The sequence below is a fragment of the Leiobunum rupestre genome, chromosome 11 (assembly GCF_980474605.1).
Source record: "Leiobunum rupestre chromosome 11, qqLeiRupe1.1.hap1, whole genome shotgun sequence".
NCBI lineage: Eukaryota > Metazoa > Arthropoda > Arachnida > Opiliones > Sclerosomatidae > Leiobunum > Leiobunum rupestre.
In genome coordinates, this window is record NC_143394.1 from 18,930,936 (window position 1) to 18,952,143 (window position 21,208).

Here is a 21,208-nt window from a genome sequence, read left to right on the forward strand (position 1 = left end):
ATTACGCTTGCCGAACTTGTTTTAATGTATCGCTTTCGTTACGAGACACGTAGGAGTTCAGTTCAGTTTTAAAGGTTAGATCTTTATAAAAAGGGCGACTCGTCGAATTTTAATTGGCTATCCTAGTAAAACGTCACTTCTACGTCACGAGTGATGCGCCCAATACATCTAAACAAGAAAGCCAATGTAGTGAGAGCGCATGGTTACAAAATATACCCGAATTTTTCGAAATTGGTATACAGCTCTGAAAATTGATATACACGTGCCTTGAACTATACTCTCGCTACCTAAATTTTATTTTTCAAAAGAACCGATGGGAAAAACTTTTATAAGCAAAAAACGCTCTGGTTGCCGAGGACGCGCGCATCTTAGTTTAATTGTGTTTATAAAATATATTGTTCTACGATACACCGCATCGCCGCAACTTTAGGAATAAAAAATTTTAAATCGCGTGTAGCTCGCGTGGTAAAGGTGGTAAAGCCATGAATTTTTTTATGGTAATACGTGTCACAGTGCTACTTAAAACCTGATATGGAACCACATCGAGGTATTTTTTTTACTTGACGTTTTTTACCATTTTTCATTTTTCTCCATAGGGAAAAATGGTAAATCGCGTGTATCTCGGGTGGTAAAGGTGGAAAAGTTATGACATTTTTTATGGTGATACGTGTCACAGTACTTTTTAAAACCTGATATGGAACCACATCGAGATGTTTTTATTACTTGACGTTTTTAACGATTTTTCGTTTTTCTCCATAGGGAAAAATGGCATATCAGGTTTTAAGAAGTACTATGACACGTATCACCATAAAAAAATTCATAACTTTTCCACATTTACTACCCGAGATACACGCGATTTACCATTTTTCCCTATGGAGAAAAATGAAAAATGGTAAAAAACGTCAAGTAAAAAAAATACCTCGATGTGGTTCCATATCAGGTTTTAAGTAGCACTGTGACACGTATTACCTTAAAAAAATTCATAACTTTACCACCTTTACCACGCGAGCTACACGCGATTTACCATTTTTTATTCCTAAAGCTGCGGCGATGCGGTGCAACTTAGATCATGATATTTTAAAAACGAAATTAACTAAGATGCGCGTGTCCTCGGCAACAAGGGCGTTTTTGCTTATAAAAGTTTTTCCAGTCCGTTTTTGGAAAAATAAAATTAAGGTAGTCGAGAGTATAGTTCAAGGCACGTGTATATTAATTGTCAGAGCTGTATACCAATTTCGAGCAATTTATCACCATGCGCTCTCACTAATGTTACTTTATAGAAAGACCTATTACGGAACAAGATTTAAGCACCATCTACACAACCAAAGACTATATATACGCTTCGCTTACTAGACAGGCGTCTCCGTACAAACAAGGAGGATTAAGGGAAAGGGAGTTATATTGAGGCTCCTCTTTTGGCTGCATCCGTAGTCAGCTAGCATGAGATGCCCAGTGGGTGGGAGCGGGAGGAAAACGTATGTAAAATACCGGCTCGCGTTCCTGTTATGAGCGCCCTCTAGTTCAGAAAAATTGTTGAAGATTATTTCGGTTTTTATTTTGAGAATTTTGCTTCTTCGGTGTTTCGTCGTGAATACGCTAAAAATGTATGTCGACTAGATTTACTTAGTATATGCGTAAAATTAGAATTTTTTTATAACGCGAAGAGAAATATCATATAACTAAAGTAGGTTGTTGTTGTTCAAGAGCTAGGGCTAGATAGCCTTAACAGCTCTGAGATTGTATGGTCAATCAGTCAGTGGCGGCTTAAGAAGGCAGTGTTTTGTGACACCCCCCAGGACCGTGCAGAAGTTTTCACGGGTCCGTCTTCTTCAAGTTTAATCGTTCTGATTTGCACCCCCCCCCCACCCTCGAGCTTCTCTGATGGCACTCCCTGCTGCCCTGGTACCCGGGGCGGACCGCCCCCCGCCCCCCCCCCCTTAGGCCGCCACTGCAATCAGTCAAAAGTTAGGAAAGGTATAAGCCCGTACTTCCAACGACAGGGACAAAGCTCGGCTACTCTCGGTCAGCTCCGCGGACTCTGGGTGTTGGCTAAACGCCCCTCCTTCGCCGTCTTTGGGCACGCTCTTAGACGACGACTCCTTCCGGATCGCTGTCGGCCTTCGGTTGGGTGCCGACATTTGTGTCCCGCACGTTTGCAACTGTGGTAGCCGTGTGGACTCCTTGGGCACCCACGGTTTGAGTTGCAACCGAAGCTCTGGTCGGCTGTCGCGCCACGGCGCCGTCAATGACCTACTTAAACGCGCCCTCGTTTCTGCCGGTGTTCCGGCCATTCTTGAACCCCCCGGCCTGTCGCGGGACGATGGGAAACGACCCGATGGCATGACATTGGTCCCATGGTCCGGTGGAAAATCCCTGGTCTGGGACTTTACGTGCACCGACCCTCTAGCTCCGTCCTACTTGGCGTCTTCCTCTTCAGCCCCCCTCTGGGCGGCAACCCAGGCCGAATTACGGAAGAACTCCAAATACGTGGGCTTGGAAAATCGGTTCATCTTTACTGCTGTCGCGGTTGAAACCCTCGGCTCCTTCGGGCGGGATGGTCTGGCCTTGATCCATTCGATAGGCCGTCGGATCAAGGAGGTCACAGGCGAGCATCGGTCGGTGACTTTCCTCTTGCAACGGATCGTCATCGCGGTGCAGAGAGGCAATGCGGCCTCAGTACTAAACACTTTCCCTCCGGGCGCCTCCCTAGGTGATTGTTTGTACTCCCTGCCCTAAGTGTTCGTGTGGGTGTTTTTTTATTATTATTATTATTTTTGTACCGTATAATTTATAAAATTTAACTAAAAATTAAAAAAAGCATAATGTAACTTGAAAATAGTGCTTAGAAATTAAATAATATTACAGAGTTTATAGTAAAATTTTGATAAATTAAATTAATAATTATATTAAATGAAGTAGCCAAAGTGGAAAACAGGGATGTAACAGGAGAGCTTGCAAAAACAGCAATTTATGTAGTAAAAAATATTATAAGGGCCCCCCCTTATAATATTTTTTACTACATAGTATATAAAAGCTAAGTTTAAGATGAGAGGCCTAGATGTTTCTTTAACTGAATTTTAAAATGAGAAATGGACCTAAGGGAGACGAGCTCTTCGGGTAAAGCGTAAGCGTTCCAAAGTGGAATGACTCTCCCATAGAAATCGGATAACAAACTAGAAGGCTTAATCGAATGGCTGACAAGGTACCCATTAGATTCTTGGCTAAAGCGACAGTAACGCCATCTGCGCTGCCTCTAGAGGCGCGCTCGCGCGTAACTTGGTTAAACGGTTTCCCCCACCCCATTGAAATTAATGTAAAGTTGGTGATAATTAAACGTTAATTAACCTACCAAATGATATAAATATTCCACTGACAATTTTTCCCGTTTATATGAACTTAAATGTAATATAAAATCGTCTTGAAAAATCGTTTATCGCTTTACAACATTCAAAAATAATATTTTTCCAGCACCATGTAGATAACCGAACATCTGCTCGTCTAGGTAAAGTTTGTGTTGTCAACACGCGTATTAGAAAGCAAAATGAGATTTTAGAAAGTAGGTTGTAATTCGGAACGATATTAATACTTTTCATGTAAAATGTTCATAGAACATTTTTTGTGGGAAATAGCCGGACCCTAATGTTCATAATTGGGTTTATAGCCATACATACAATACTAACGTAAATATTCGCGATAAACCATTACTGTGCACCGGTTTCCCCCATAACCATTGCTCGTAAAACAACTATTTCTAACAGTAACCTGTGAAAAGATATGTTTTTGTTTGAGTAATTACTCCTAAAATATTTAATTACGGAATTTTGAACCATTCTTCATTTTTTATTAAAAAAACTAGCTTTCTATGATTTGAAAGAAACGCGTTTTCTAGTGCGTTCTTAGCGATTGGAAATTATGGTAAAAAGAACAGACTTGTAAATAGCGGCAGTCCACGCGTCAAAAACCCCTGAAAAAATCACGGGACCCCTAAAAAAATGTCTTTAGAAGGGGGTAAAGAGTCCACGGGACTCCCTCAAATTATATCGTTAGCTGTGTAAAAAGAGGGAACATTTCGAGAATTAAATAAAAAGTTGAATTTTTTCTTTCTTTGAGGCATTTGTATAGTGTATACTGACCGCCACTATTTCAGCTCTCCGAATATTAGTCGGACTCCCCACGGACTCCACGGAGCTAGAGCTCCCCTATCTACTTATCTGTAAGGCCTATATAAATTTACAATGACCAATGAAAAATTTTGAAAACTTGGGCCTACCAGGGAAAAACCTCTTTCAACTTAAAGGGCAACGCAAGTGACCATGCAGGGGAGTAAATTATCTTATAGATAAAAAGAACGACTGCGCATGCGCTATCTGCCATAGCCTTTCCCTCTGTAAAAAAAGCCGAACCATATTTGCCGAATTTATTTTGTATAAATGAGCCTCTCGCGGTTTTTACGCAAAATCCATGCATTCTTTAGTCGCGAATATGGCCGAGGAAAGTGAAGTCTCCGTGCTTACCGACAAATCGGATCCTAAACTTCTACAAAATAAATGTAATAAAAAAAGATAAATATTGTGTCGGGGTATAATGATAGGGAAATTGTTAAGGGAGACGGGATATAGGAGTGTGTGTGGTGTTGAATTTTCTTAATCCAATGTGAGGCTAGCGGCAGAGATTTACCGCGTCCAAGGCCTAATGTTTCAACTTCCATTATTAAAAATATTCAATTCACAAATAATTTTATTCCAAAACATTGTTAAATCGAAAATATCAAAGTCCAACTCTCGGAAACTAACCCAGTTCTTCTCTCAATAATAAATAAATTAAGCTAGGCCTAAATTCCTGGGTTCGTTGATTGCGAGCTAACTCAGCGAAGAAAATCGAAAAATTCGCGAATGAGAGCGAAATCAGCGTTGCCAGATCGAAAATCTAAAATTATCGTATCTAGGCCAAAAAATTATCGTACATTTCTTTTTGGCGCTAAATTTTAATACATACATAAATGCGTTGAATTTAGATGATTTTTTAAAGCACTAGAGGAGTTTTCTTTCAGGGAATTAAACAAAATTTCTATTACCATTATTAACTTAACCTAATATGTTTAAAAATGTATTAAAAAATGCGGTAATAGCTAGGAGCATATGTAACATAATTACTCATAAGTATGCCACTAGCTCAATTTCTTCACTAATTGTTTGTTTCACAGATATTGCGTCATCCGTACCCTACGTAATATTTGACGTAATATTTTATGTCGATTTGACGTCATCGAATCTCAAATGCCGATTATGCCGTCGTATAATTAGCTCTACGTCTGATAAACCGACGGCCATTAGTAAACAAACCGGTTTGAACAACCAAGGCTTAGGAGCTAAAATTAACTACAATATAGTGTCAAGTTCTATTAATGTAATTAATTTGCAAATTAATGAAGTTCTCGGAGACTCACGTTCTAAAAAAAATTTGCATTGTCAAATAAAAGAAGCAGGTTTATTGGAAAAAATAGTTGAAATTCAGGTTGAGCTTTTCTGGCGCATCTATAAGGTTGGAGACTTTGCAGATTCTTTTGATCCTAGGCCTTACTCTTCTAGGCTTGATATGGGTTTTAATAACGCTGGTGGAATATCCCACTTTGACGACTTGTTCCATTTTCGGAAAGCGATCACTTATTGGTCATTTTCCCCAACGTTTTATTTTTCTAAATTACTCATAATTTAACTTCATCTGCACAAACCGAGCGAGTTTATAAATTTCAATAAAGCTACATTGGGCTGACTAAAATTCCGACGCAAAAAATTCCTTCTCAATTTAGAGGTTTTCTATTGGCTTAAATAAATATGTGAGTAGCCAATAGTGTGACTCCCAAAACTACTAGGATGAATAAAAAGGTTAAAATCTAACGTAGTCCACCTTTTTACTGGTTCATTGTGAAACAAACCGTTAGTGAAGATTTTTGAATGGAATAAAGGTACAGTGGCATACTTATGAGTAATTATGTTACATATGCTAGGAGTAATAAACTCACACTCAGGACTACCCGTACAGAAAATGTATATCATTCATTTTTAAGTAGAAAAGTTATATTAATTAATAATAAAACAAATCGTTCGTAGGTTTCTAAAAAAAATCTAAAGATTATCGTACATTATAGGATTTTGAGGCAGAATTATCGAAATAATGGTACGATATCGTACGCCATGAAAATTATAGTACGCCCTAAAAATTTTGATAAATTATCGCACTGTGCGATAATTATCGTACGTCTGGCAACGCTGAGCGAAATTGCGCCACCAAGGAGAATATGGCTTTCGCGCTGTATAAAATCATCCTTGGAAAACCTACTTACGGCTTGTTGAAGAAAACATAGTTCCCCCCTGCATGACCACTTGCGTTGCCCTTTAAACAGGTGTGGCCCGTGTGGGGAATAATTTCCATACTTCGTTAGTCTAAGATTAACGAACTATGGAAATTATTAGTCCATAATTAATAGTCTTGCTCTGTATTCCATTAGGCACAGTAATAATACAGTGCCATTGAAGACCAAAATTTTGCTTTATTAAAATGAATAAAGGTAGAAAACAAAAATTTACGAGCATTTTAATTTACCCGATCACGATTATATATGACAATATGTAAACTTTGATGCTGTAGTTCAATTACTGACTGTCTCTTTTATAATTACAATAAAAATTTTATAGGCTTTGCCTGGTTAGGTGCCATTTATTTTCGAATATAATATGGAGGAATAAAGAGATATTAAAGAACTTATAAATTTAAACAAGGGGGGGGGGGCGAAGAAAGAGGAAAGAGTCCTGGACTCGTCGAAAAAATAGATCGGCGGAGGGGTCCGGGTCCAGTGGACTCTCTTAAAAATATACACTATTTACAAGTCTGAAAAAGAAAACTATTTCTAACACTAACCTGTGAAAAGATATCTTTCCTTTTGAGAATGTACTCTTACACGATTTGATTACGCCGTTTTGAGCCATTCTTCAACTTTCATTAAACATAAGTTACTTTAAAGATTTAAAAAAAAACCGCGTTAGCGTCGAGCTAAAGTCGGCCATTTAATCTTAGGCGAAATGGAGTTTAGTTCACCAGTTTGGCACCGATGGCGTAACTTTCGTTGCCCGCCAAACGAAAAGCATGGACCAAAGGCAGGGTTTTTTAAAAGTTCTAATCGGACCCACGACATAATTTCAAAAATCGTTCTAGTTTGTTATCCGATTTCTATGGATTCTTCTGAAAAAAGACTGACCCATAGTATCTTTATTAAATTGATTTAAAAACAGCTTCCTAGAATGGTAGGGGATTCGAAAAGCACGAGCTTGAACATCATCAAGCATTAGCCTTATGATAATTCCAGATTTTACAAGAAAATTCCAAAAGAGGGCGGACATAGCAGTCAAAGAGTTTACTGAGCATGGGGGGGTTAATTCCCGAAAAATTTGCTTTAAGAGTAACTAATAACTTTAATAAGCCATTTGCACGCCCACACACTTTGGTAATGTGATCACGAAAAGGGAGGTCATGTGAAACATGAACACCTAAGTCCCTACAATCATTAACTCTCTGAATGTTACAGCCAGACAAAAAATAAGGGGAAGGCACTTCTGTTAGACATTTTTGACTTTGTAAAGAGAGAACCACTGATTTAGTCATTAAAAACCAATCCATTATGAATAGACCACTGACCAGGCTTCCAAGGACTCCAGATCTGATTGCAATATAGGAACATCATCATATGATTGGTTTTACCATGGTTTTAATATTTAGAATTTTTCTGAAATTTTCCTTTTTTTTGCGTAGAAAATCTTAACCACCCAATAAAAATAAGGTATTTTTATATTTCTTAATGTTCCGGACATATTTTAGCTCTGTTAATTTTCAGTATTTAATTAATTTTACAACTCTGCTCCAACTAGATGTCAACACCATACTGCACCCTTTCCCTCCTCCAAGATACTGCTCCGTCTTTTTTTTAACGCTGTCTGCCAGAAAAAAGTGCCAACTGGTGTCGAAATTCTCCAACGCATGACTCGGCTTGGTATTCTTCTGTCGGGTCGACGCGTTTCTATTTATTTCGTAACTTTTTATTTGGTATGATTAATATATTTTAACAAAGTTTATGATAACTTTTATGATTTGATTAGTTAAATTAAGCGATAAAACTGCTGTTACCAAGTAGGAAAACTTCGTTTAATTAAAATTGCGTAAAAAAGTCTTGACTACTGGCTAGTCTAATAGCCTTGGACACTCCAGCAATGTCAGAGAACGATAATGCAGTTATAAGAAGACAGTTTCTAAGATCAACTCCGGAGAACGTAGACTCTTTCCGCCACAGAATCTACTATGCAGCTCGTGATGGGATGGCTATCATGTTGTATGCCTTACTCTCAGATTTACCACCAAATGAAATTGCCTTTTATCTAAACAGTGTAATTGAAGATGACGGACAACGATGCAGTCCTTTACTAATTGCCGCTAGAAACGGTCATGATAAGGTTGTGGAAACCATTCTCAAGTTTGTTCCTAAATTCAAGCCTGATCTAGAACAAGAAGGCACTATACGTTTTGATGGATACGTTATTGAAGGAGCGACAGCTCTTTGGAGTGCTGCTGGTGATGGTCATTTAAATGTTGTTAGGATTCTAGTGGAAAATGGGGCAGAAGTAAATCACTCTACTCATACTAACTCAACACCTCTTCGAGCGGCCTGTTTTGATGGTCGTTTGGATATTGTTCATTATTTGATTGAACATAATGCTGATCTTCATATTGCGAATAAGTACAATAACACATGCCTTATGATAGCGGCTTACAAGGGTCATCAAGACATCGTGGCCTACCTTCTTGAAAAAGGTGCCAATCCTGATAGTAAAGCCCAGTGCGGAGCAACAGCCTTACATTTTGCATCAGAAAATGGTCATGTGGAAATTGTTCAACAGCTTTTGCAGTATAATGCAAAGATAATGAGAAATGGTATTGGAATGACACCATTATCAGCTGCAGCAGAGCGTACGAAAGCTGAAGTGGTCAACCTTCTCATTAACCAACCTAAGTGTTCTCATATAGAGAAAATAGATGCTTTAGAACTATTAGGTGCCTCATATGCGAATGATAAAAATAATTACAACCTCAGAAGAGCTTATCACTATATGGAACTTGCTATGAGGCTACGGCTTGATGCCAACCCTCCCCTACTGAAGAAATTAATGCCTCCAATTGAGGCCTATGATAACCACATGGAATGCCAGACCCTTGAAGAATTGGAAAGCATTCAGCTTGATGCTAATGCCTTGCACATGGAATCTTTAGTCATCCGAGAACGAATTCTGGGACCTGATAACCCCGAAGTCATACATCCAATTGTATTCCGAGGAGCGATTTTTGCAGACAACTCGCGTTTTGATCGTTGCATTCACTTATGGCTTCATGCTCTCCATTTAAGACACTGCAGCAAAGTAACGATAAGGAAAGATCTGCTAAGATTTGCCCAAGTTTTTTCACAGATGATTCATATGGGCTTTGAGTTACAATTCAAACATATTATTGAAATTTTGGAAAAAGCAATTTATGAACTCCAAAGAAATTTAGATGCCTTGAAAAGCTGCAATGGAGAAAGCGCAGAGGCTGCGAGAGAAGAATTAGATGATAATATTCATACAGTTCTCTACCTCTTAGTCATTTCTACCAAATTACATTATGGCAGCGAATTAGAAATTCACCATTTACATCAACTCGTTTACACGATCAATCGTTTATGCCTACGTACGAGAGACGATTCTACTTTACTTCATTTGGTTATCAATGCAGAAACCCCGGTTGATGATTTTCACACCAAAAATGTTTGTAGATTTCCTTGTGCTGCCACTGCCAAGCTTCTAATTCATTGTGGCGCTGACGTAAATGCGTATAATGATGACAGAAACAGCCCATTACACATCATAGTTGGATACCAAAAACCAGTGCATGATTTTATTACCCAGCATACTGTAATTTCTTCCCTGATTGAAGCTGGGGCGCATATTGATTGTGTTAATAGCAAAGGAGAAACCCCTTATGACATAGCGATGACAGATGTGACGGGAATTATACTCAGGACTCAAGCCAAAATTAGTTTAAAATGTATCGCTGCTAAAGTTATCAAAAAATTTAATCTCAAATACGAAGATGCAGTGCCACGTTCCTTAATAGGCTTTGTTGAAATGCATGGACTTCCAACCAAATGTTAAAAGTATATTTTTCAGTAGCTAGTCACATGCATTAATTTGGAATTCTATTTTCTATATTATAATATGAACTATTGTAAATGGCATAATACATATTTTATGCCATTTCCAATGCAAGTAGTCTATATAACTACTTATATATACATGTAAGAAGAATCTCCTCTATGTCTTTGCTGGACATAATTAGACAATTTAATTCTTTTGTGTGAACTTTTTGAAGAGACCCAAAATCATAATATCTTATTTCTGGCGTCCATATTTTAATGTACATAGTCCTGTGCGATAACGAAAATGGTATTTAAAGTTAACTTATCAAAGTACCTCTCTAATTTTATTAAAATAAAAATAAAGTTTATATATTAAAAAAAAGACTGGACTGTTATTTTGCATTTATACTAAGGACACAGTGATATTGTATTTATTGAAATAAATAAATGCAAATTTTCTAAAATTTGTGTTTAATTAGGATTAAGGTTTTTATTGTGATAAGAAGTGAAACAAGTAGATTCTGGAAAATATAATAACACGTATTTCAAACTAAAACGCCACATCATTTTAGCACAGAGTTATAGTTATTTTGGTTTTAGTTTCTGTGAGCGGCTTCTAGATGGGTTTGTCTACCACTTACGTAATTTTTAGTATATAATTAACCTTTTCTGTTTACATGGAGCACGTAGCGGCCAACGCGAGAAACTCATAAACTGCTGTATTTTCATCTGCTAGTTAATAAGCTTATCCTGTTGGTCGCTACGTGGCTCTATGTAAACTAAAAAGGCTAATTACATTCCCCACCAAATTACTTACAGTAGCATTAAGTTGCTACATAAAGCTCAGTTTATTCAGTAAGTTTCTACACGGTGATAAAGCTATGGTTAGAAATTCATTTTGCGCGTGAAAATACGCCGCCATGTTAGGGTATAAAAGCAACAAAGCAAAGCTACAAATTGCCTTCCTGGACATCCAAAAGGCATATGATACCTTAGACAGGAAACAACTCTGGGAATGTATGAAGAATAAAGGGATACCTCCCGCTCTTATAAGAGCCATCTCGGCCTTATATTCGAAATGCTACTATTTCTATACCATCGGCCAAGTAACAACCCCAGCGCTTGAAAGTCGGGTATGATTACGACAAGGATGCCCACTCTCCCCGGTGCTATTCGTAATATTCATAGATGAACTGGCCTTCAGCCTTTTGGAGAGGAACGTCGGCGCAACTATCGGTAAAGAAAACTACAAACTAATTTTCACGTGCCTTATGTACGCAGACGACATTGCTCTTTCGCGAACAATGCTCAGGACACGCAGAAACTCTTAGATGCCTGCACGGAATTCGCTACCCATACGGGTCTGTCTTTCAGCCCACCAAAATCAGTAATCCTTGTTATCGGGGGGGGGGGGGGGGCAAGCAACATACCGCGCTATACCTACAATCAGCCGAACTGAAGTATGTTGATAGTTTTCAGAACCTAGGGGTTACCTTCAACTCTAATGCAAACTATATGGATCTAATGGAGGTAATACTCATTAAACGGTGTAACAAGTTAAGATGGGCAGTTCGAAATATGGCTGAAAAGTCTTACAAAAAATACACAGTAGGAAGACTCTTATGGAAAGTCGTCGCAGTGCCGGCGTTAACGTATGGGAACGAGGTACTCTGTTTCTCCCCACGCCTTGGTCGAGTACTAGAGAGAACCCAGTTGGAAGTGCGGAAGACAGCCCTCAACGCAGGTGCTTTTGCTGCAAAAGCCGCAGTCCAAGGAGAGATGGGCTGGTCGACCATGATAGACAGAGAGGCCCGTAACAAATTATGTTACGGTGGTCGCCTGAAATTCTTACCTGACTCGAGCCTCCCTAAACAAATGCACGACTTTATAAGGCAGACGGGTTGGAAACTAGCTGGACAAAAAGAGGCGCCCTCACCACTTACAAGGACTGGCAAACGACAGTTAACAGCGAGGCACAAGACCACGCTGAAACGAAATGGCGAGCAGATGTGCGATCAAAACGAAGCCTGGAGCTCTATTCAGTGAAAAAAAAAACCCGGAAATAGGGTTGTTATAGGGGTACATGGAGCAGTGGGCTCTTATTCCAGGCCAGGACAGGCTCTCTCCTCACTATCCACAGACAGTCGGAATTGTTTCGATTTCTCCCCTCACTGCCGCCTCTGTGGCGCGACGAGGGAAAATCTGAGACATGTGTTACTCGAATGCCCAGAAACAGCAGTGAATGAAAACGTGGTAGAGTGGCGAAAGGCAAATTTAAACACAGACATTAAACATCTTTTAGGCCTACAAGCGGCTGACGCGCCTAACTGGAACCCCTCGGTAATCTGCTCGATTCTAAATACATGGCAAAAGAGAAAACTTACTATAAATTCGGGACACCCGTCCGCAGGTACTACAGTTACAACAGTGGCCATTTGACCACTTGAACAATCTAATAATTTAACAATTTGACAATTTAACACTGGAACACTGAACGTTGTTTGGCATATATTGACTACCCGAAGTTTTTTGTATTATATGCTAGGTTACTTTATTTTATTAATAGTTTATTATCTTATTATCATTGTCCCATCCTTTGGATGTATTGAATATATTATTGTATTTTGATAACTGTGCTCACTTTTTGTAGACCGCCCTGTCTCAAAAGGGTGTCATCTTGACGGCTTAAATAAAAACCTTTAAACCTTTAAAGCAGGTAAATAAGCCTGCTATAGTATAAGATTTCTATGCCTGCTATACCTCATAATGTAAAGGTACTGTCACCATTGACTGTCACGCGCAAAAACGTAATTTTGAAATCGGGCAATTAATATAATTTTTTGATAAAATATCATCCTTCTCACAGTCCATAGGTGGTTTCTTCTAACTTAACTTAATATAATTTTTTAGCGGGAAACCAATTTAATTGTTGCACATGCGCTTTTCAGAGTATAGGCGCCATTTTGTGACGTAGCCTACGGAATACGGAAGTTTGCTCCATGTTTGATCGGTGGTCGGGAGATTTGTCTTTACGGATTTTGCTCTCGATTATTTAATTTTTTTAATATGAAGTTAGAAATAAGTTTAAATAGGTTTATTTTTTAGTAAATTTAAATGCATGAATATCGTTAAAGTTCACTTAACAAACTATTTAGACAAAGACAAAAATGGCTTGTTTAAATTCTTTGAAACAAGACATTAAAACTCTAGAAATGTGTTTTCCTAAAAATCATGAAAGGTTTCAAGTAGTTGCAGCTTCTGTTGATGAGCTTACATGCCGTTTTATTGGTAGAAGCGGTAGAAAATATGAAATTAATGCAAACATTACAGTAAGTTGAGAAATTCATATTTAAAGCATTACAAAGATCTTGTTACGTTGCTCAAATTTCAAGTACTTGTATAGAGTCTATCGACAACGTAAGCCTTGGCTATCTTTGTTATGTTCTTTTTGTTACTACTACAGCTATATTTTTCCAGTGCAAGCTTGCATTATTCGAAGCATTATGATATCCTGGTTTCAAAATGCCTATTTCCACTTTTTGATCTCAAAATGTTTTTCTGGAATTGTACTCTATAGTTCTCTAGATCTGTATTCGATCTTGAACTATGGAATAGATTATTGGTTTCCATTAGGCCTAATTTCTACATATTGTATTACAAAAACCTCCTGTGGAATTAAAAAAAAATTTCGTTTAGGAAACTTACCCCTCAACACCTCCGGTTTGGTTTGCTGAAACTGAAGATGCTTGCATCACATCAGCGGTGCATAGGCTTACAAACACCACGGGCCATGATAACCTTGTAAATATATAATTTTGCTCAGGTCTAAGTTGTATTCATATAGTAATAATGGTATGTTTTGTGTAGATAATAGAGCAAGTTAAACTTCTGCTTAGAGAACTATGCAAAATGCACAGTGTAGCAGAACCTCCTGATTTAGAACGATTAGATCATGTAGAAATTGTACAGAATAATTATCCAGATAAAATAGAAGATAATTCGGAAGATACAGATGATGATGATGTAGAAGAAGACTTGCACATTGAAATGGAGGAGGAAACTAGGTTAAAACTTGATATTAATGTTAAAAAACCAACTATAATTGAACGTACTCTTCATTTTTTCAGTAATCTTGATAAAAACAAAGAAGATGGTATAAGTACAGAGCATATCGCCACACTTGAAAGGCTACGACAGAATCAACGCCAGGACTATTTAAAGGGTTCCGTGTCAGGGTCAGTACAAGCCACTGACAGATTGATGAAGGAGTTACGAGAAGTATATAGATCAGAAAGCTTTAAGAAAGGTATTCTTCTTCAATAAAAATACCTGCGTAAACTAAATGATCCAATTATTAGGCGTTTTCAATGTCGAGCTTGTCAATGATAGTCTTTATGAGTGGAACGTTCGGCTTTTAACTGTTGATCCAGATAGTCCATTACATAATGACTTAGTTCTTTTGAAAGAAAAAGAAGGCAAAGATAACATTCTATTGAACATTGTGTTTAAAGTAAATATCTCTAATTCTTACTATGGTTTCAGTATTCAAAATGCTAATTTTTGTGTGATTTTTTTTAGGAAACTTATCCTTTTGAGCCACCTTTCATCCGCGTAGTTCATCCGATGATCACGGGTGGCTACGTTCTAGGTGGAGGCGCGATTTGTATGGAGTTACTAACTAAACAGGTATTTCTGTTCTAATTTTTAGCACCTTGGCTTTGTGAATTGACAGTTTTTTATATACAAATAGGGTTGGAGTAGCGCGTACACAGTAGAAGCTATCATTCTCCAAATTGCAGCGACACTAGTAAAAGGCAAAGCCAGAATTCAATTCGGTGGTAACAAGGTAATGTTTTGATTATTTTTGGTCTGCTAAAGGGTTTCTTCAAGCGATGGAAATAAATTAGGCTAAAGCAAAGGCTCATTTTGAAGTATCCTGGTCCCTCAACGCCAATCCTAAGTTCTTTGAAACTAATTTACTTATAGAACGTAAACATTTCCCAGGGTCAATACAGCCTAGCCCGAGCTCAGCAGTCCTACAAATCACTTGTACAAATTCACGAGAAAAATGGTAATTTCTTTTATTTTTGTAATATCCATCTTTTTGTTATATCTAATGTTTTTGAATCCTTAAGGCTGGTTTACTCCCCCCAAAGAAGATGGTTGATGAACCCTATCCATCTTTTAAAAGCCAAAAGAAAATCACTTCCAACAGTTTCCACATTTTTGAAGCCAGTGTTTAGTATTAGATTTAAGAGAAAAGTACGAAAGTTTTTTACGTTGTGAAAGATTCGCAAAACTTGGGTGAAAATGTTTTCTTTTTTTTACTCCAAAAAGAATTGAATCAGTGAAAAACTATGAACACGTTTTAAACTAAAAAACCTTCTGACAAAAATATTTTAATTTTTTATTGTACAGAATCTTTTTCAGAAGGTATTTGATTTTTTTCTTCCATTCCTTTTTTTTCATCTCTGAATCGTTTTCGTAAAAAAATAAATTGTAAGTAAATCATTTATTTCGCGATTAACCATTCTTGATAAAAGTGATTTAATAGCTACAGTGAAACGTAAAGGAGTTGTTCGTACAATGTCAACAACATCCTAGTTTCATAGCGTTCATTTAGATATAAAAAAAGTTATTGGTAATATTGTGGAAATCTGATTTCCTCACCATTATGAACGTTTAGTGTTTGACTTTGTGCTTACATATTACTATTTGTAGGTTATTTTTGCCTTTAGAGAGAAAAATATTATTTAGAAGTCCTAATCTTTTGTCTTCTGACATTTAATTTTGTTAAGTCAAACATATACGCTAACGTATTCAGTCTGAATGGATAAAATAAAATTTAGTTTCTACATAATTTAATAAATCAATAAATTATTTCATTTATTATTGCGTGAACAAAACAACTTGTTTAAAAACAACGGTTTAATTGCACTAAATATCTATATAAATTACAATTTTGATTCAAATCCCCTGATTTTAAACAAGTTTTTTTATAGCTTGAATATTAAAGTTAGTCATTGTCGAACCATAGACAAAAATTGATTTTATCCAGGACATATTCCATTATAACCTTATTGTCTTTTCAAAGTACGCTCCTTATAAGAAATGAGCAACCAAACATGATGTAACCCTGGCTCGTTCCAAGCTTCCTCTTATGGTACAAACATGATTCATTTCCATATTTGCCCAACTGCATTGACATGGAAGAGTTTTGGCAGTGAATACCTGTCACAAAAATTCTAATTTTAAGTTCAACATAAACATCTATATAATGAGCGTCAGAGCGGGAAGTCGTAGTAGCCCGGAAGTTTATTTATTTATTATTTTTTCCAGTTTCTCGAATTTTTGTTCAGTTACATTGCGAGAGACGGGCGTCGTTTTGGTTCGTTTCTACCCGCCCGCGTAAATTGGTGCGATTTCGAGGAACTTTTAACATGCCGTTGTTACTTTGTTGTATCTTCCCCAACCACGTTAATTGGGAGAGAACGTTTCGCACGAGTCAGTTCAGAACCTTAGCGGGTTAAGGGATGAATTACGGAAGGTAACAATTGAAAAAGAAAAGAAAAAGTTATTATTTTTATTACATTAGGGTCTCCGAATGCCCCCGTCCGTAGGTTTTATACTATTTTCGATATAAACAGCCCAAGGACGCGAATTTTTAGTAAAATTCATAGTGGTTTTACAATTGGGCTAGGTAGGGCTACAGCCCTAGGTCGTGACATTTTAATAAATGTCCCCGTCCGTAGGCTTTCGCCTTTTTATTTCGAGTTACTTTACATGGTTTTAGCTCTCATACACCTCAATAACTACACTAGATATGTTACGTGGTTTTAGTTCTCAGACCCGCGAACGGCGCGCGGATTCCTAACGCAATCCTGTGGGAGCGTCGGGAGCGGAGTTGCCAGATTAATTTTAAGGAACCCACACACTCATTAAAGCAATGAAGGCACTTTAGCCGCTAAAGTGCCTTCATTGCTTTAATCTTCAGGTAACGAGCTCGAAAATTTTAAATGTTCGGGTGGTGAGCAGTGGTAGGTGGGCATACTCGCTTAAGATGCCTCGCTCGAAAGTGAGTACTCGAATAAACGAGCTCGAAAATTTTAAATGCCCTCTTCCCCATATGTACTTATAAATGCTCTAAAAGCCCCACAATGAGATACTTATTTTCTTATTTAAATAAATCAACAAGAGACATTAAAAAACTTCATCAGCTTATGAATTGGTTTGCCCACCCATGTATCCTGAGGGTGGGCGGTGGCCTCTCTTTAACATAGGATGGTAAATAGTATATCTAACTATAGGAAATCACATGGGCTCAGCGGTTTTTATATTAGTTTGCCCACCCGGGTCTCCTGATGGTGGGCGGCATCCACCCTTTCACTTGGGGTGGCAATTTATATATCCAACGATAAGAAATCACAAAGCCTCAAAAGCTTTGTATTAGTTTGCCTACCTGTGTCTACTAAGGGTGTATGGCTTTGCCCATTCGAATACACTGATGTGGAACTAATATTACGGCCTGGGCCGACTTGTTGACTGTGAGTTCGAATCCCGGTTTCGCCAAAACTGCAAATTACTTTCGCAGCGCCATCTGCCGTGTCGTTGCTTTCCACACCAAACAAACAAACACACACACAACACTTAACGACAATCCGTCCATAGCAATAGTCCCACTTATATATATATCTCGATGTGGAACTAAAAACGGTGTTAATTTCTCTCTCTCGGGTTCCTTAAAGTTAATCTGGCAACTCCGCTCCCGACGCCACCGCCGCCGCTCCTACAGGAATGCGTCGCGCGCCGTTCGCGGGTTTGAGAACTAAAACCACGTAAGGTAACTCGTGTAGTTATTGAGGTGTTTGAGAGATAAAACCATCTAAAGTAACTCGTGTAGTTCCGTTGTATGTTTGAGAGCTAACACCATCTAAAACCATGGGGGGGAAAAGGGGGAGTTACATTTCAATTTTTATTACATATAATTTAGTAGGTTTTGAAGACATAGTTCAAGGTAAACCGAATTTTAATACCATAAGATCGTACCACTACCAGAGTGAATTCGTCCCGAAAATTTTGATGACGTAGCACAAGTAATATTTTAGCTTGGCAGACACACACAGGGACTCAGTGAAACTTTTCACTATCTTAGCCAGCTTTGTCTTTTGCAAAGGAAGAATATTTCAATTTTCCAACATCGAAGATTCGAAGTCTCTGGTGGACAGAGCCGGACTTGGAGATGCTGGGCCCCTAGGTCTATAAGGAGTCTGACCCCCCCCCCCCCTTTAGAAATATAGTATGGTATATATAGTTTACATAGAGTCACGTAGTGGCAAACGCGTGTAGTTCATAGACTGCTGGATTTTTGTCTGCTAAGCGGGCGATTTGCCATAATAAAAATACAAAGCGTCTGCTAAGCAGATAAAAGTCCAGCAGTTTATGAGCTTCTCACGTTTGCCGCTACGTAGCTCATTATTATTATATAAACTGAAATAGCAAACTTAGTGATGTAAAAATATCATTTATATAAATTATGTTCATTGAAATAGCGTACAAACCCAACCGACATAATCCTTTATAGGAGCCCACTAGCCCAAGCCTTTAAAATTAACCTAGTAGGTGACACACACCTACACAACTCTAATAGCTACGGTTACACTACAAGATAGAAAACGTTTCGAACCGTTTAGAAACAAATCGAAACGCGTTGAGTGAAAATTCTTGATGTTACTTTTAACCTACGTATTTTAGTATAGCTTAACCCTAAAATTGCTTTTATTTTTACCCTTCGCGTACCCAAATTGACGGCTTTTAAAATTCATTTTGCGCGTGAAAATACCTCTACATGTTATGGTCAAAAAAGCACGCAAAGAAGGCTGTGTGCCCAAGACATGTACGGGTAGTGTCGCGCGCTAAAACGTCATTTCAAAATCCGTCAATTGAATTTGCAATTGGGATGTTTACTACTAACACCAGAAGTTTATAATAAACCCCTTCGGGGAAAGTATTCAACTTCCCATGTTATTTTAATGATACATCATTCCGCGACAGTTCAAAAACCGCGCGTCACTACGGTCGCTATTCATTCGTTCTTAAAATCATGACGTTTTTTAAAATAAAAATAGTACCAGATGTCGACATCGGAGGATTTTTTTATTAAAAATAAAATGGCGGGAATCTACCGAGGTGGCAGTGGTGTTAATAAGGAAACACGATGTAATTTTTATATAAAAGATAATTTAAATAAGTCATTTCAGACTCGTGAATCAACAATTAAGAAATCAGTTAGTGGCAAGCGAACTAAAAATATAGAAGAACCTATACATCAACCAAAAAGGATAAATGTCAGAGCCAAGGCCTAACCACAATCACGATTTACGAAACACTAAAATAAGCCAGCCACTCTTAGCAACTTTACAGGTAAGAATAAATTATAATAGGGAATCTTATACATTACTTCTTTGGGTGTAATTCTAATGCTTGGTTTATTTATAGATCCTTATTTGCTGGTAGTTGTAACCCTTCAGGTTCACCTTCTCCTCAGGCATACTTATTTTTTTATTTACTTTTGTTACTAGTGTTATTTAAATACGCCACATGATTCTCTTATATATAAAAATCCTCTCCTTCTAGAAAATTACTGGTTTTGACCATCTTGTTACAATATTTATGTTAAAAGCCCCCTTTTTATAGTAACGATTAATTAATCAATACGCAAGATACATCAAAAGAACGGAAATCGTCACCCCCAACCGATAACAATTATCCCAAATTGACTAAATTAATTTACAATTAACATTAAAATTAAAATTAAACAACTTCGGAACGTTCTGTTGGAATTAAGTGAAATTTATACGGATCATAGCAAATGATCTACCCTCGCCCTTAAACATAAAATTAAGTTGATCATTTAAATAGTATAGGTCAAATAAATTATAAACTAAATCCCCGCCTTCCACAAGGCTAATATTTAATCCGTCGCCAAGGTGGTGCTAATTAAAAGCTTTCCTCTTCGTGGCTCAGTATTTCCCAACGTACGTAGACTTGCTGGCGTGGACGCATAAAAGACCTTCAACAATCACGAGGTGCGCCCGGGCAAGGTCTACTTTAACTACTTAATACCCTCAGCGGACCGCGACTCCATGGATATATTTCCGAGTGGCTATTCTCCGTTCAGGCGTCCAGGTAACCCTAAAGAGACCAGAGAAGCGAGTTTGGCCTACTCCAAGATAGAAACCGATACCCCCGCTTATATCCGTTGTCAAGGGCCAAATTTCAACCCCGGATGTTTTCTTCAAAAACAAAAGTAATGGAAAGACCTCTGAAACCCCCGCAACCACGTGAAACCAACCAGCCAATGACCACTGGAAAAAGTGAAGTCACCAATTATTTTTATTTGAACTCCGCCCCATATTCGTTAAACAAAACCGAGGAACAAGACCGAAAAAAGGCATTGCGAACCGGAATGAAAAAGGAACAAGACGAATAAGCTACCCGGAAGTCCAGCGGGACCCATGATGTACCGCCGCTAGAAGTCCGGAAAGAAAGGGACCCAGATCACCCTCGCCTCACCGGACCAGGCCCTCGCAATTCCATGGCGATATACCAAATTGCCCATGAAAACCAATCAGCTGATTCCATCCAAAGCCATCTGACATCAAAGATCCTTTCCAACGCCTAGCCGGAAACTCCAGAATCAAAACCCTTGACGTATCTACATCCCCGCCAACTCCCCCGTCTTGAAGTTCGACGTAGAAATCCGGACGTCCTTGCCGTAATCCGGTCCATGTCTTGCCGTAATCCGTGTCCCGTGCCGTAATCGAATCGAACTGTCAAATCCCACGCCCGCGAAACCAAAACCACGTGTGTGAGCATCTTGCGCAATCCGGACCCCCAATCGTACCGTAACGAAGTGCTACAACGTCCCAGAGAAAAGCAAACTGACGAGCCGAAAATAACCAGTGATGACCAAAGACTATATAAGCTATCGCT

The 21,208-nt window shown here is 38.2% G+C and overlaps 2 protein-coding genes across 3 annotated transcripts; both read left to right on the forward strand.

Annotated features, from left to right (window-relative positions):
• The first annotated feature begins 8,041 nt into the window (after positions 1 to 8,041).
• Positions 8,042 to 10,604, forward strand: Fem-1 (protein fem-1 homolog B). Its single transcript, XM_090163638.1, has one exon. It carries the CDS (start codon positions 8,262 to 8,264, stop codon positions 10,230 to 10,232), a length of 1,971 nt encoding a protein of 656 aa, XP_090019764.1. The 5' UTR covers positions 8,042 to 8,261; the 3' UTR covers positions 10,233 to 10,604.
• Positions 10,605 to 13,131: 2,527 nt separating this feature from the next.
• On the forward strand, positions 13,132 to 16,037 carry LOC149921926 (ubiquitin-conjugating enzyme E2 Q1). 2 transcript variants are annotated; one of them, XM_090163651.1, is made up of 9 exons: positions 13,132 to 13,545; positions 13,913 to 14,017; positions 14,084 to 14,280; positions 14,344 to 14,522; positions 14,575 to 14,726; positions 14,795 to 14,902; positions 14,967 to 15,062; positions 15,221 to 15,287; positions 15,352 to 16,037. In XM_090163651.1, the coding sequence occupies exons 1-9, from the start codon at positions 13,384 to 13,386 to the stop codon at positions 15,381 to 15,383; spliced, it is 1,098 nt and encodes a 365-aa protein (XP_090019777.1). In that variant the 5' UTR covers positions 13,132 to 13,383; the 3' UTR covers positions 15,384 to 16,037. The 2 variants fall into 2 exon arrangements, with proteins under 2 accessions (XP_090019777.1, XP_090019776.1); XM_090163650.1 differs by having other exon boundaries at positions 13,133 to 13,545; positions 15,203 to 15,287; positions 15,352 to 16,036.
• Positions 16,038 to 21,208: the final 5,171 nt, after the last annotated feature.

Excerpts from the sequence above, each read along its gene's own strand:
- Fem-1 (XM_090163638.1), top strand. The coding sequence starts at position 8,262 with ATGTCAGAGAACGATAATGCAGTTATAAGAAGACAGTTTCTAAGATCA.
- LOC149921926 (XM_090163650.1), top strand. The coding sequence starts at position 13,384 with ATGGCTTGTTTAAATTCTTTGAAACAAGACATTAAAACTCTAGAAATG. Across the intron at positions 13,546-13,912 it reads AAATTAATGCAAACATTACA|GAAACTTACCCCTCAACACC; the intron begins GTAAGTTGAGAA and ends AATTTCGTTTAG. Across the intron at positions 14,018-14,083 it reads CCACGGGCCATGATAACCTT|ATAATAGAGCAAGTTAAACT; the intron begins GTAAATATATAA and ends TGTTTTGTGTAG.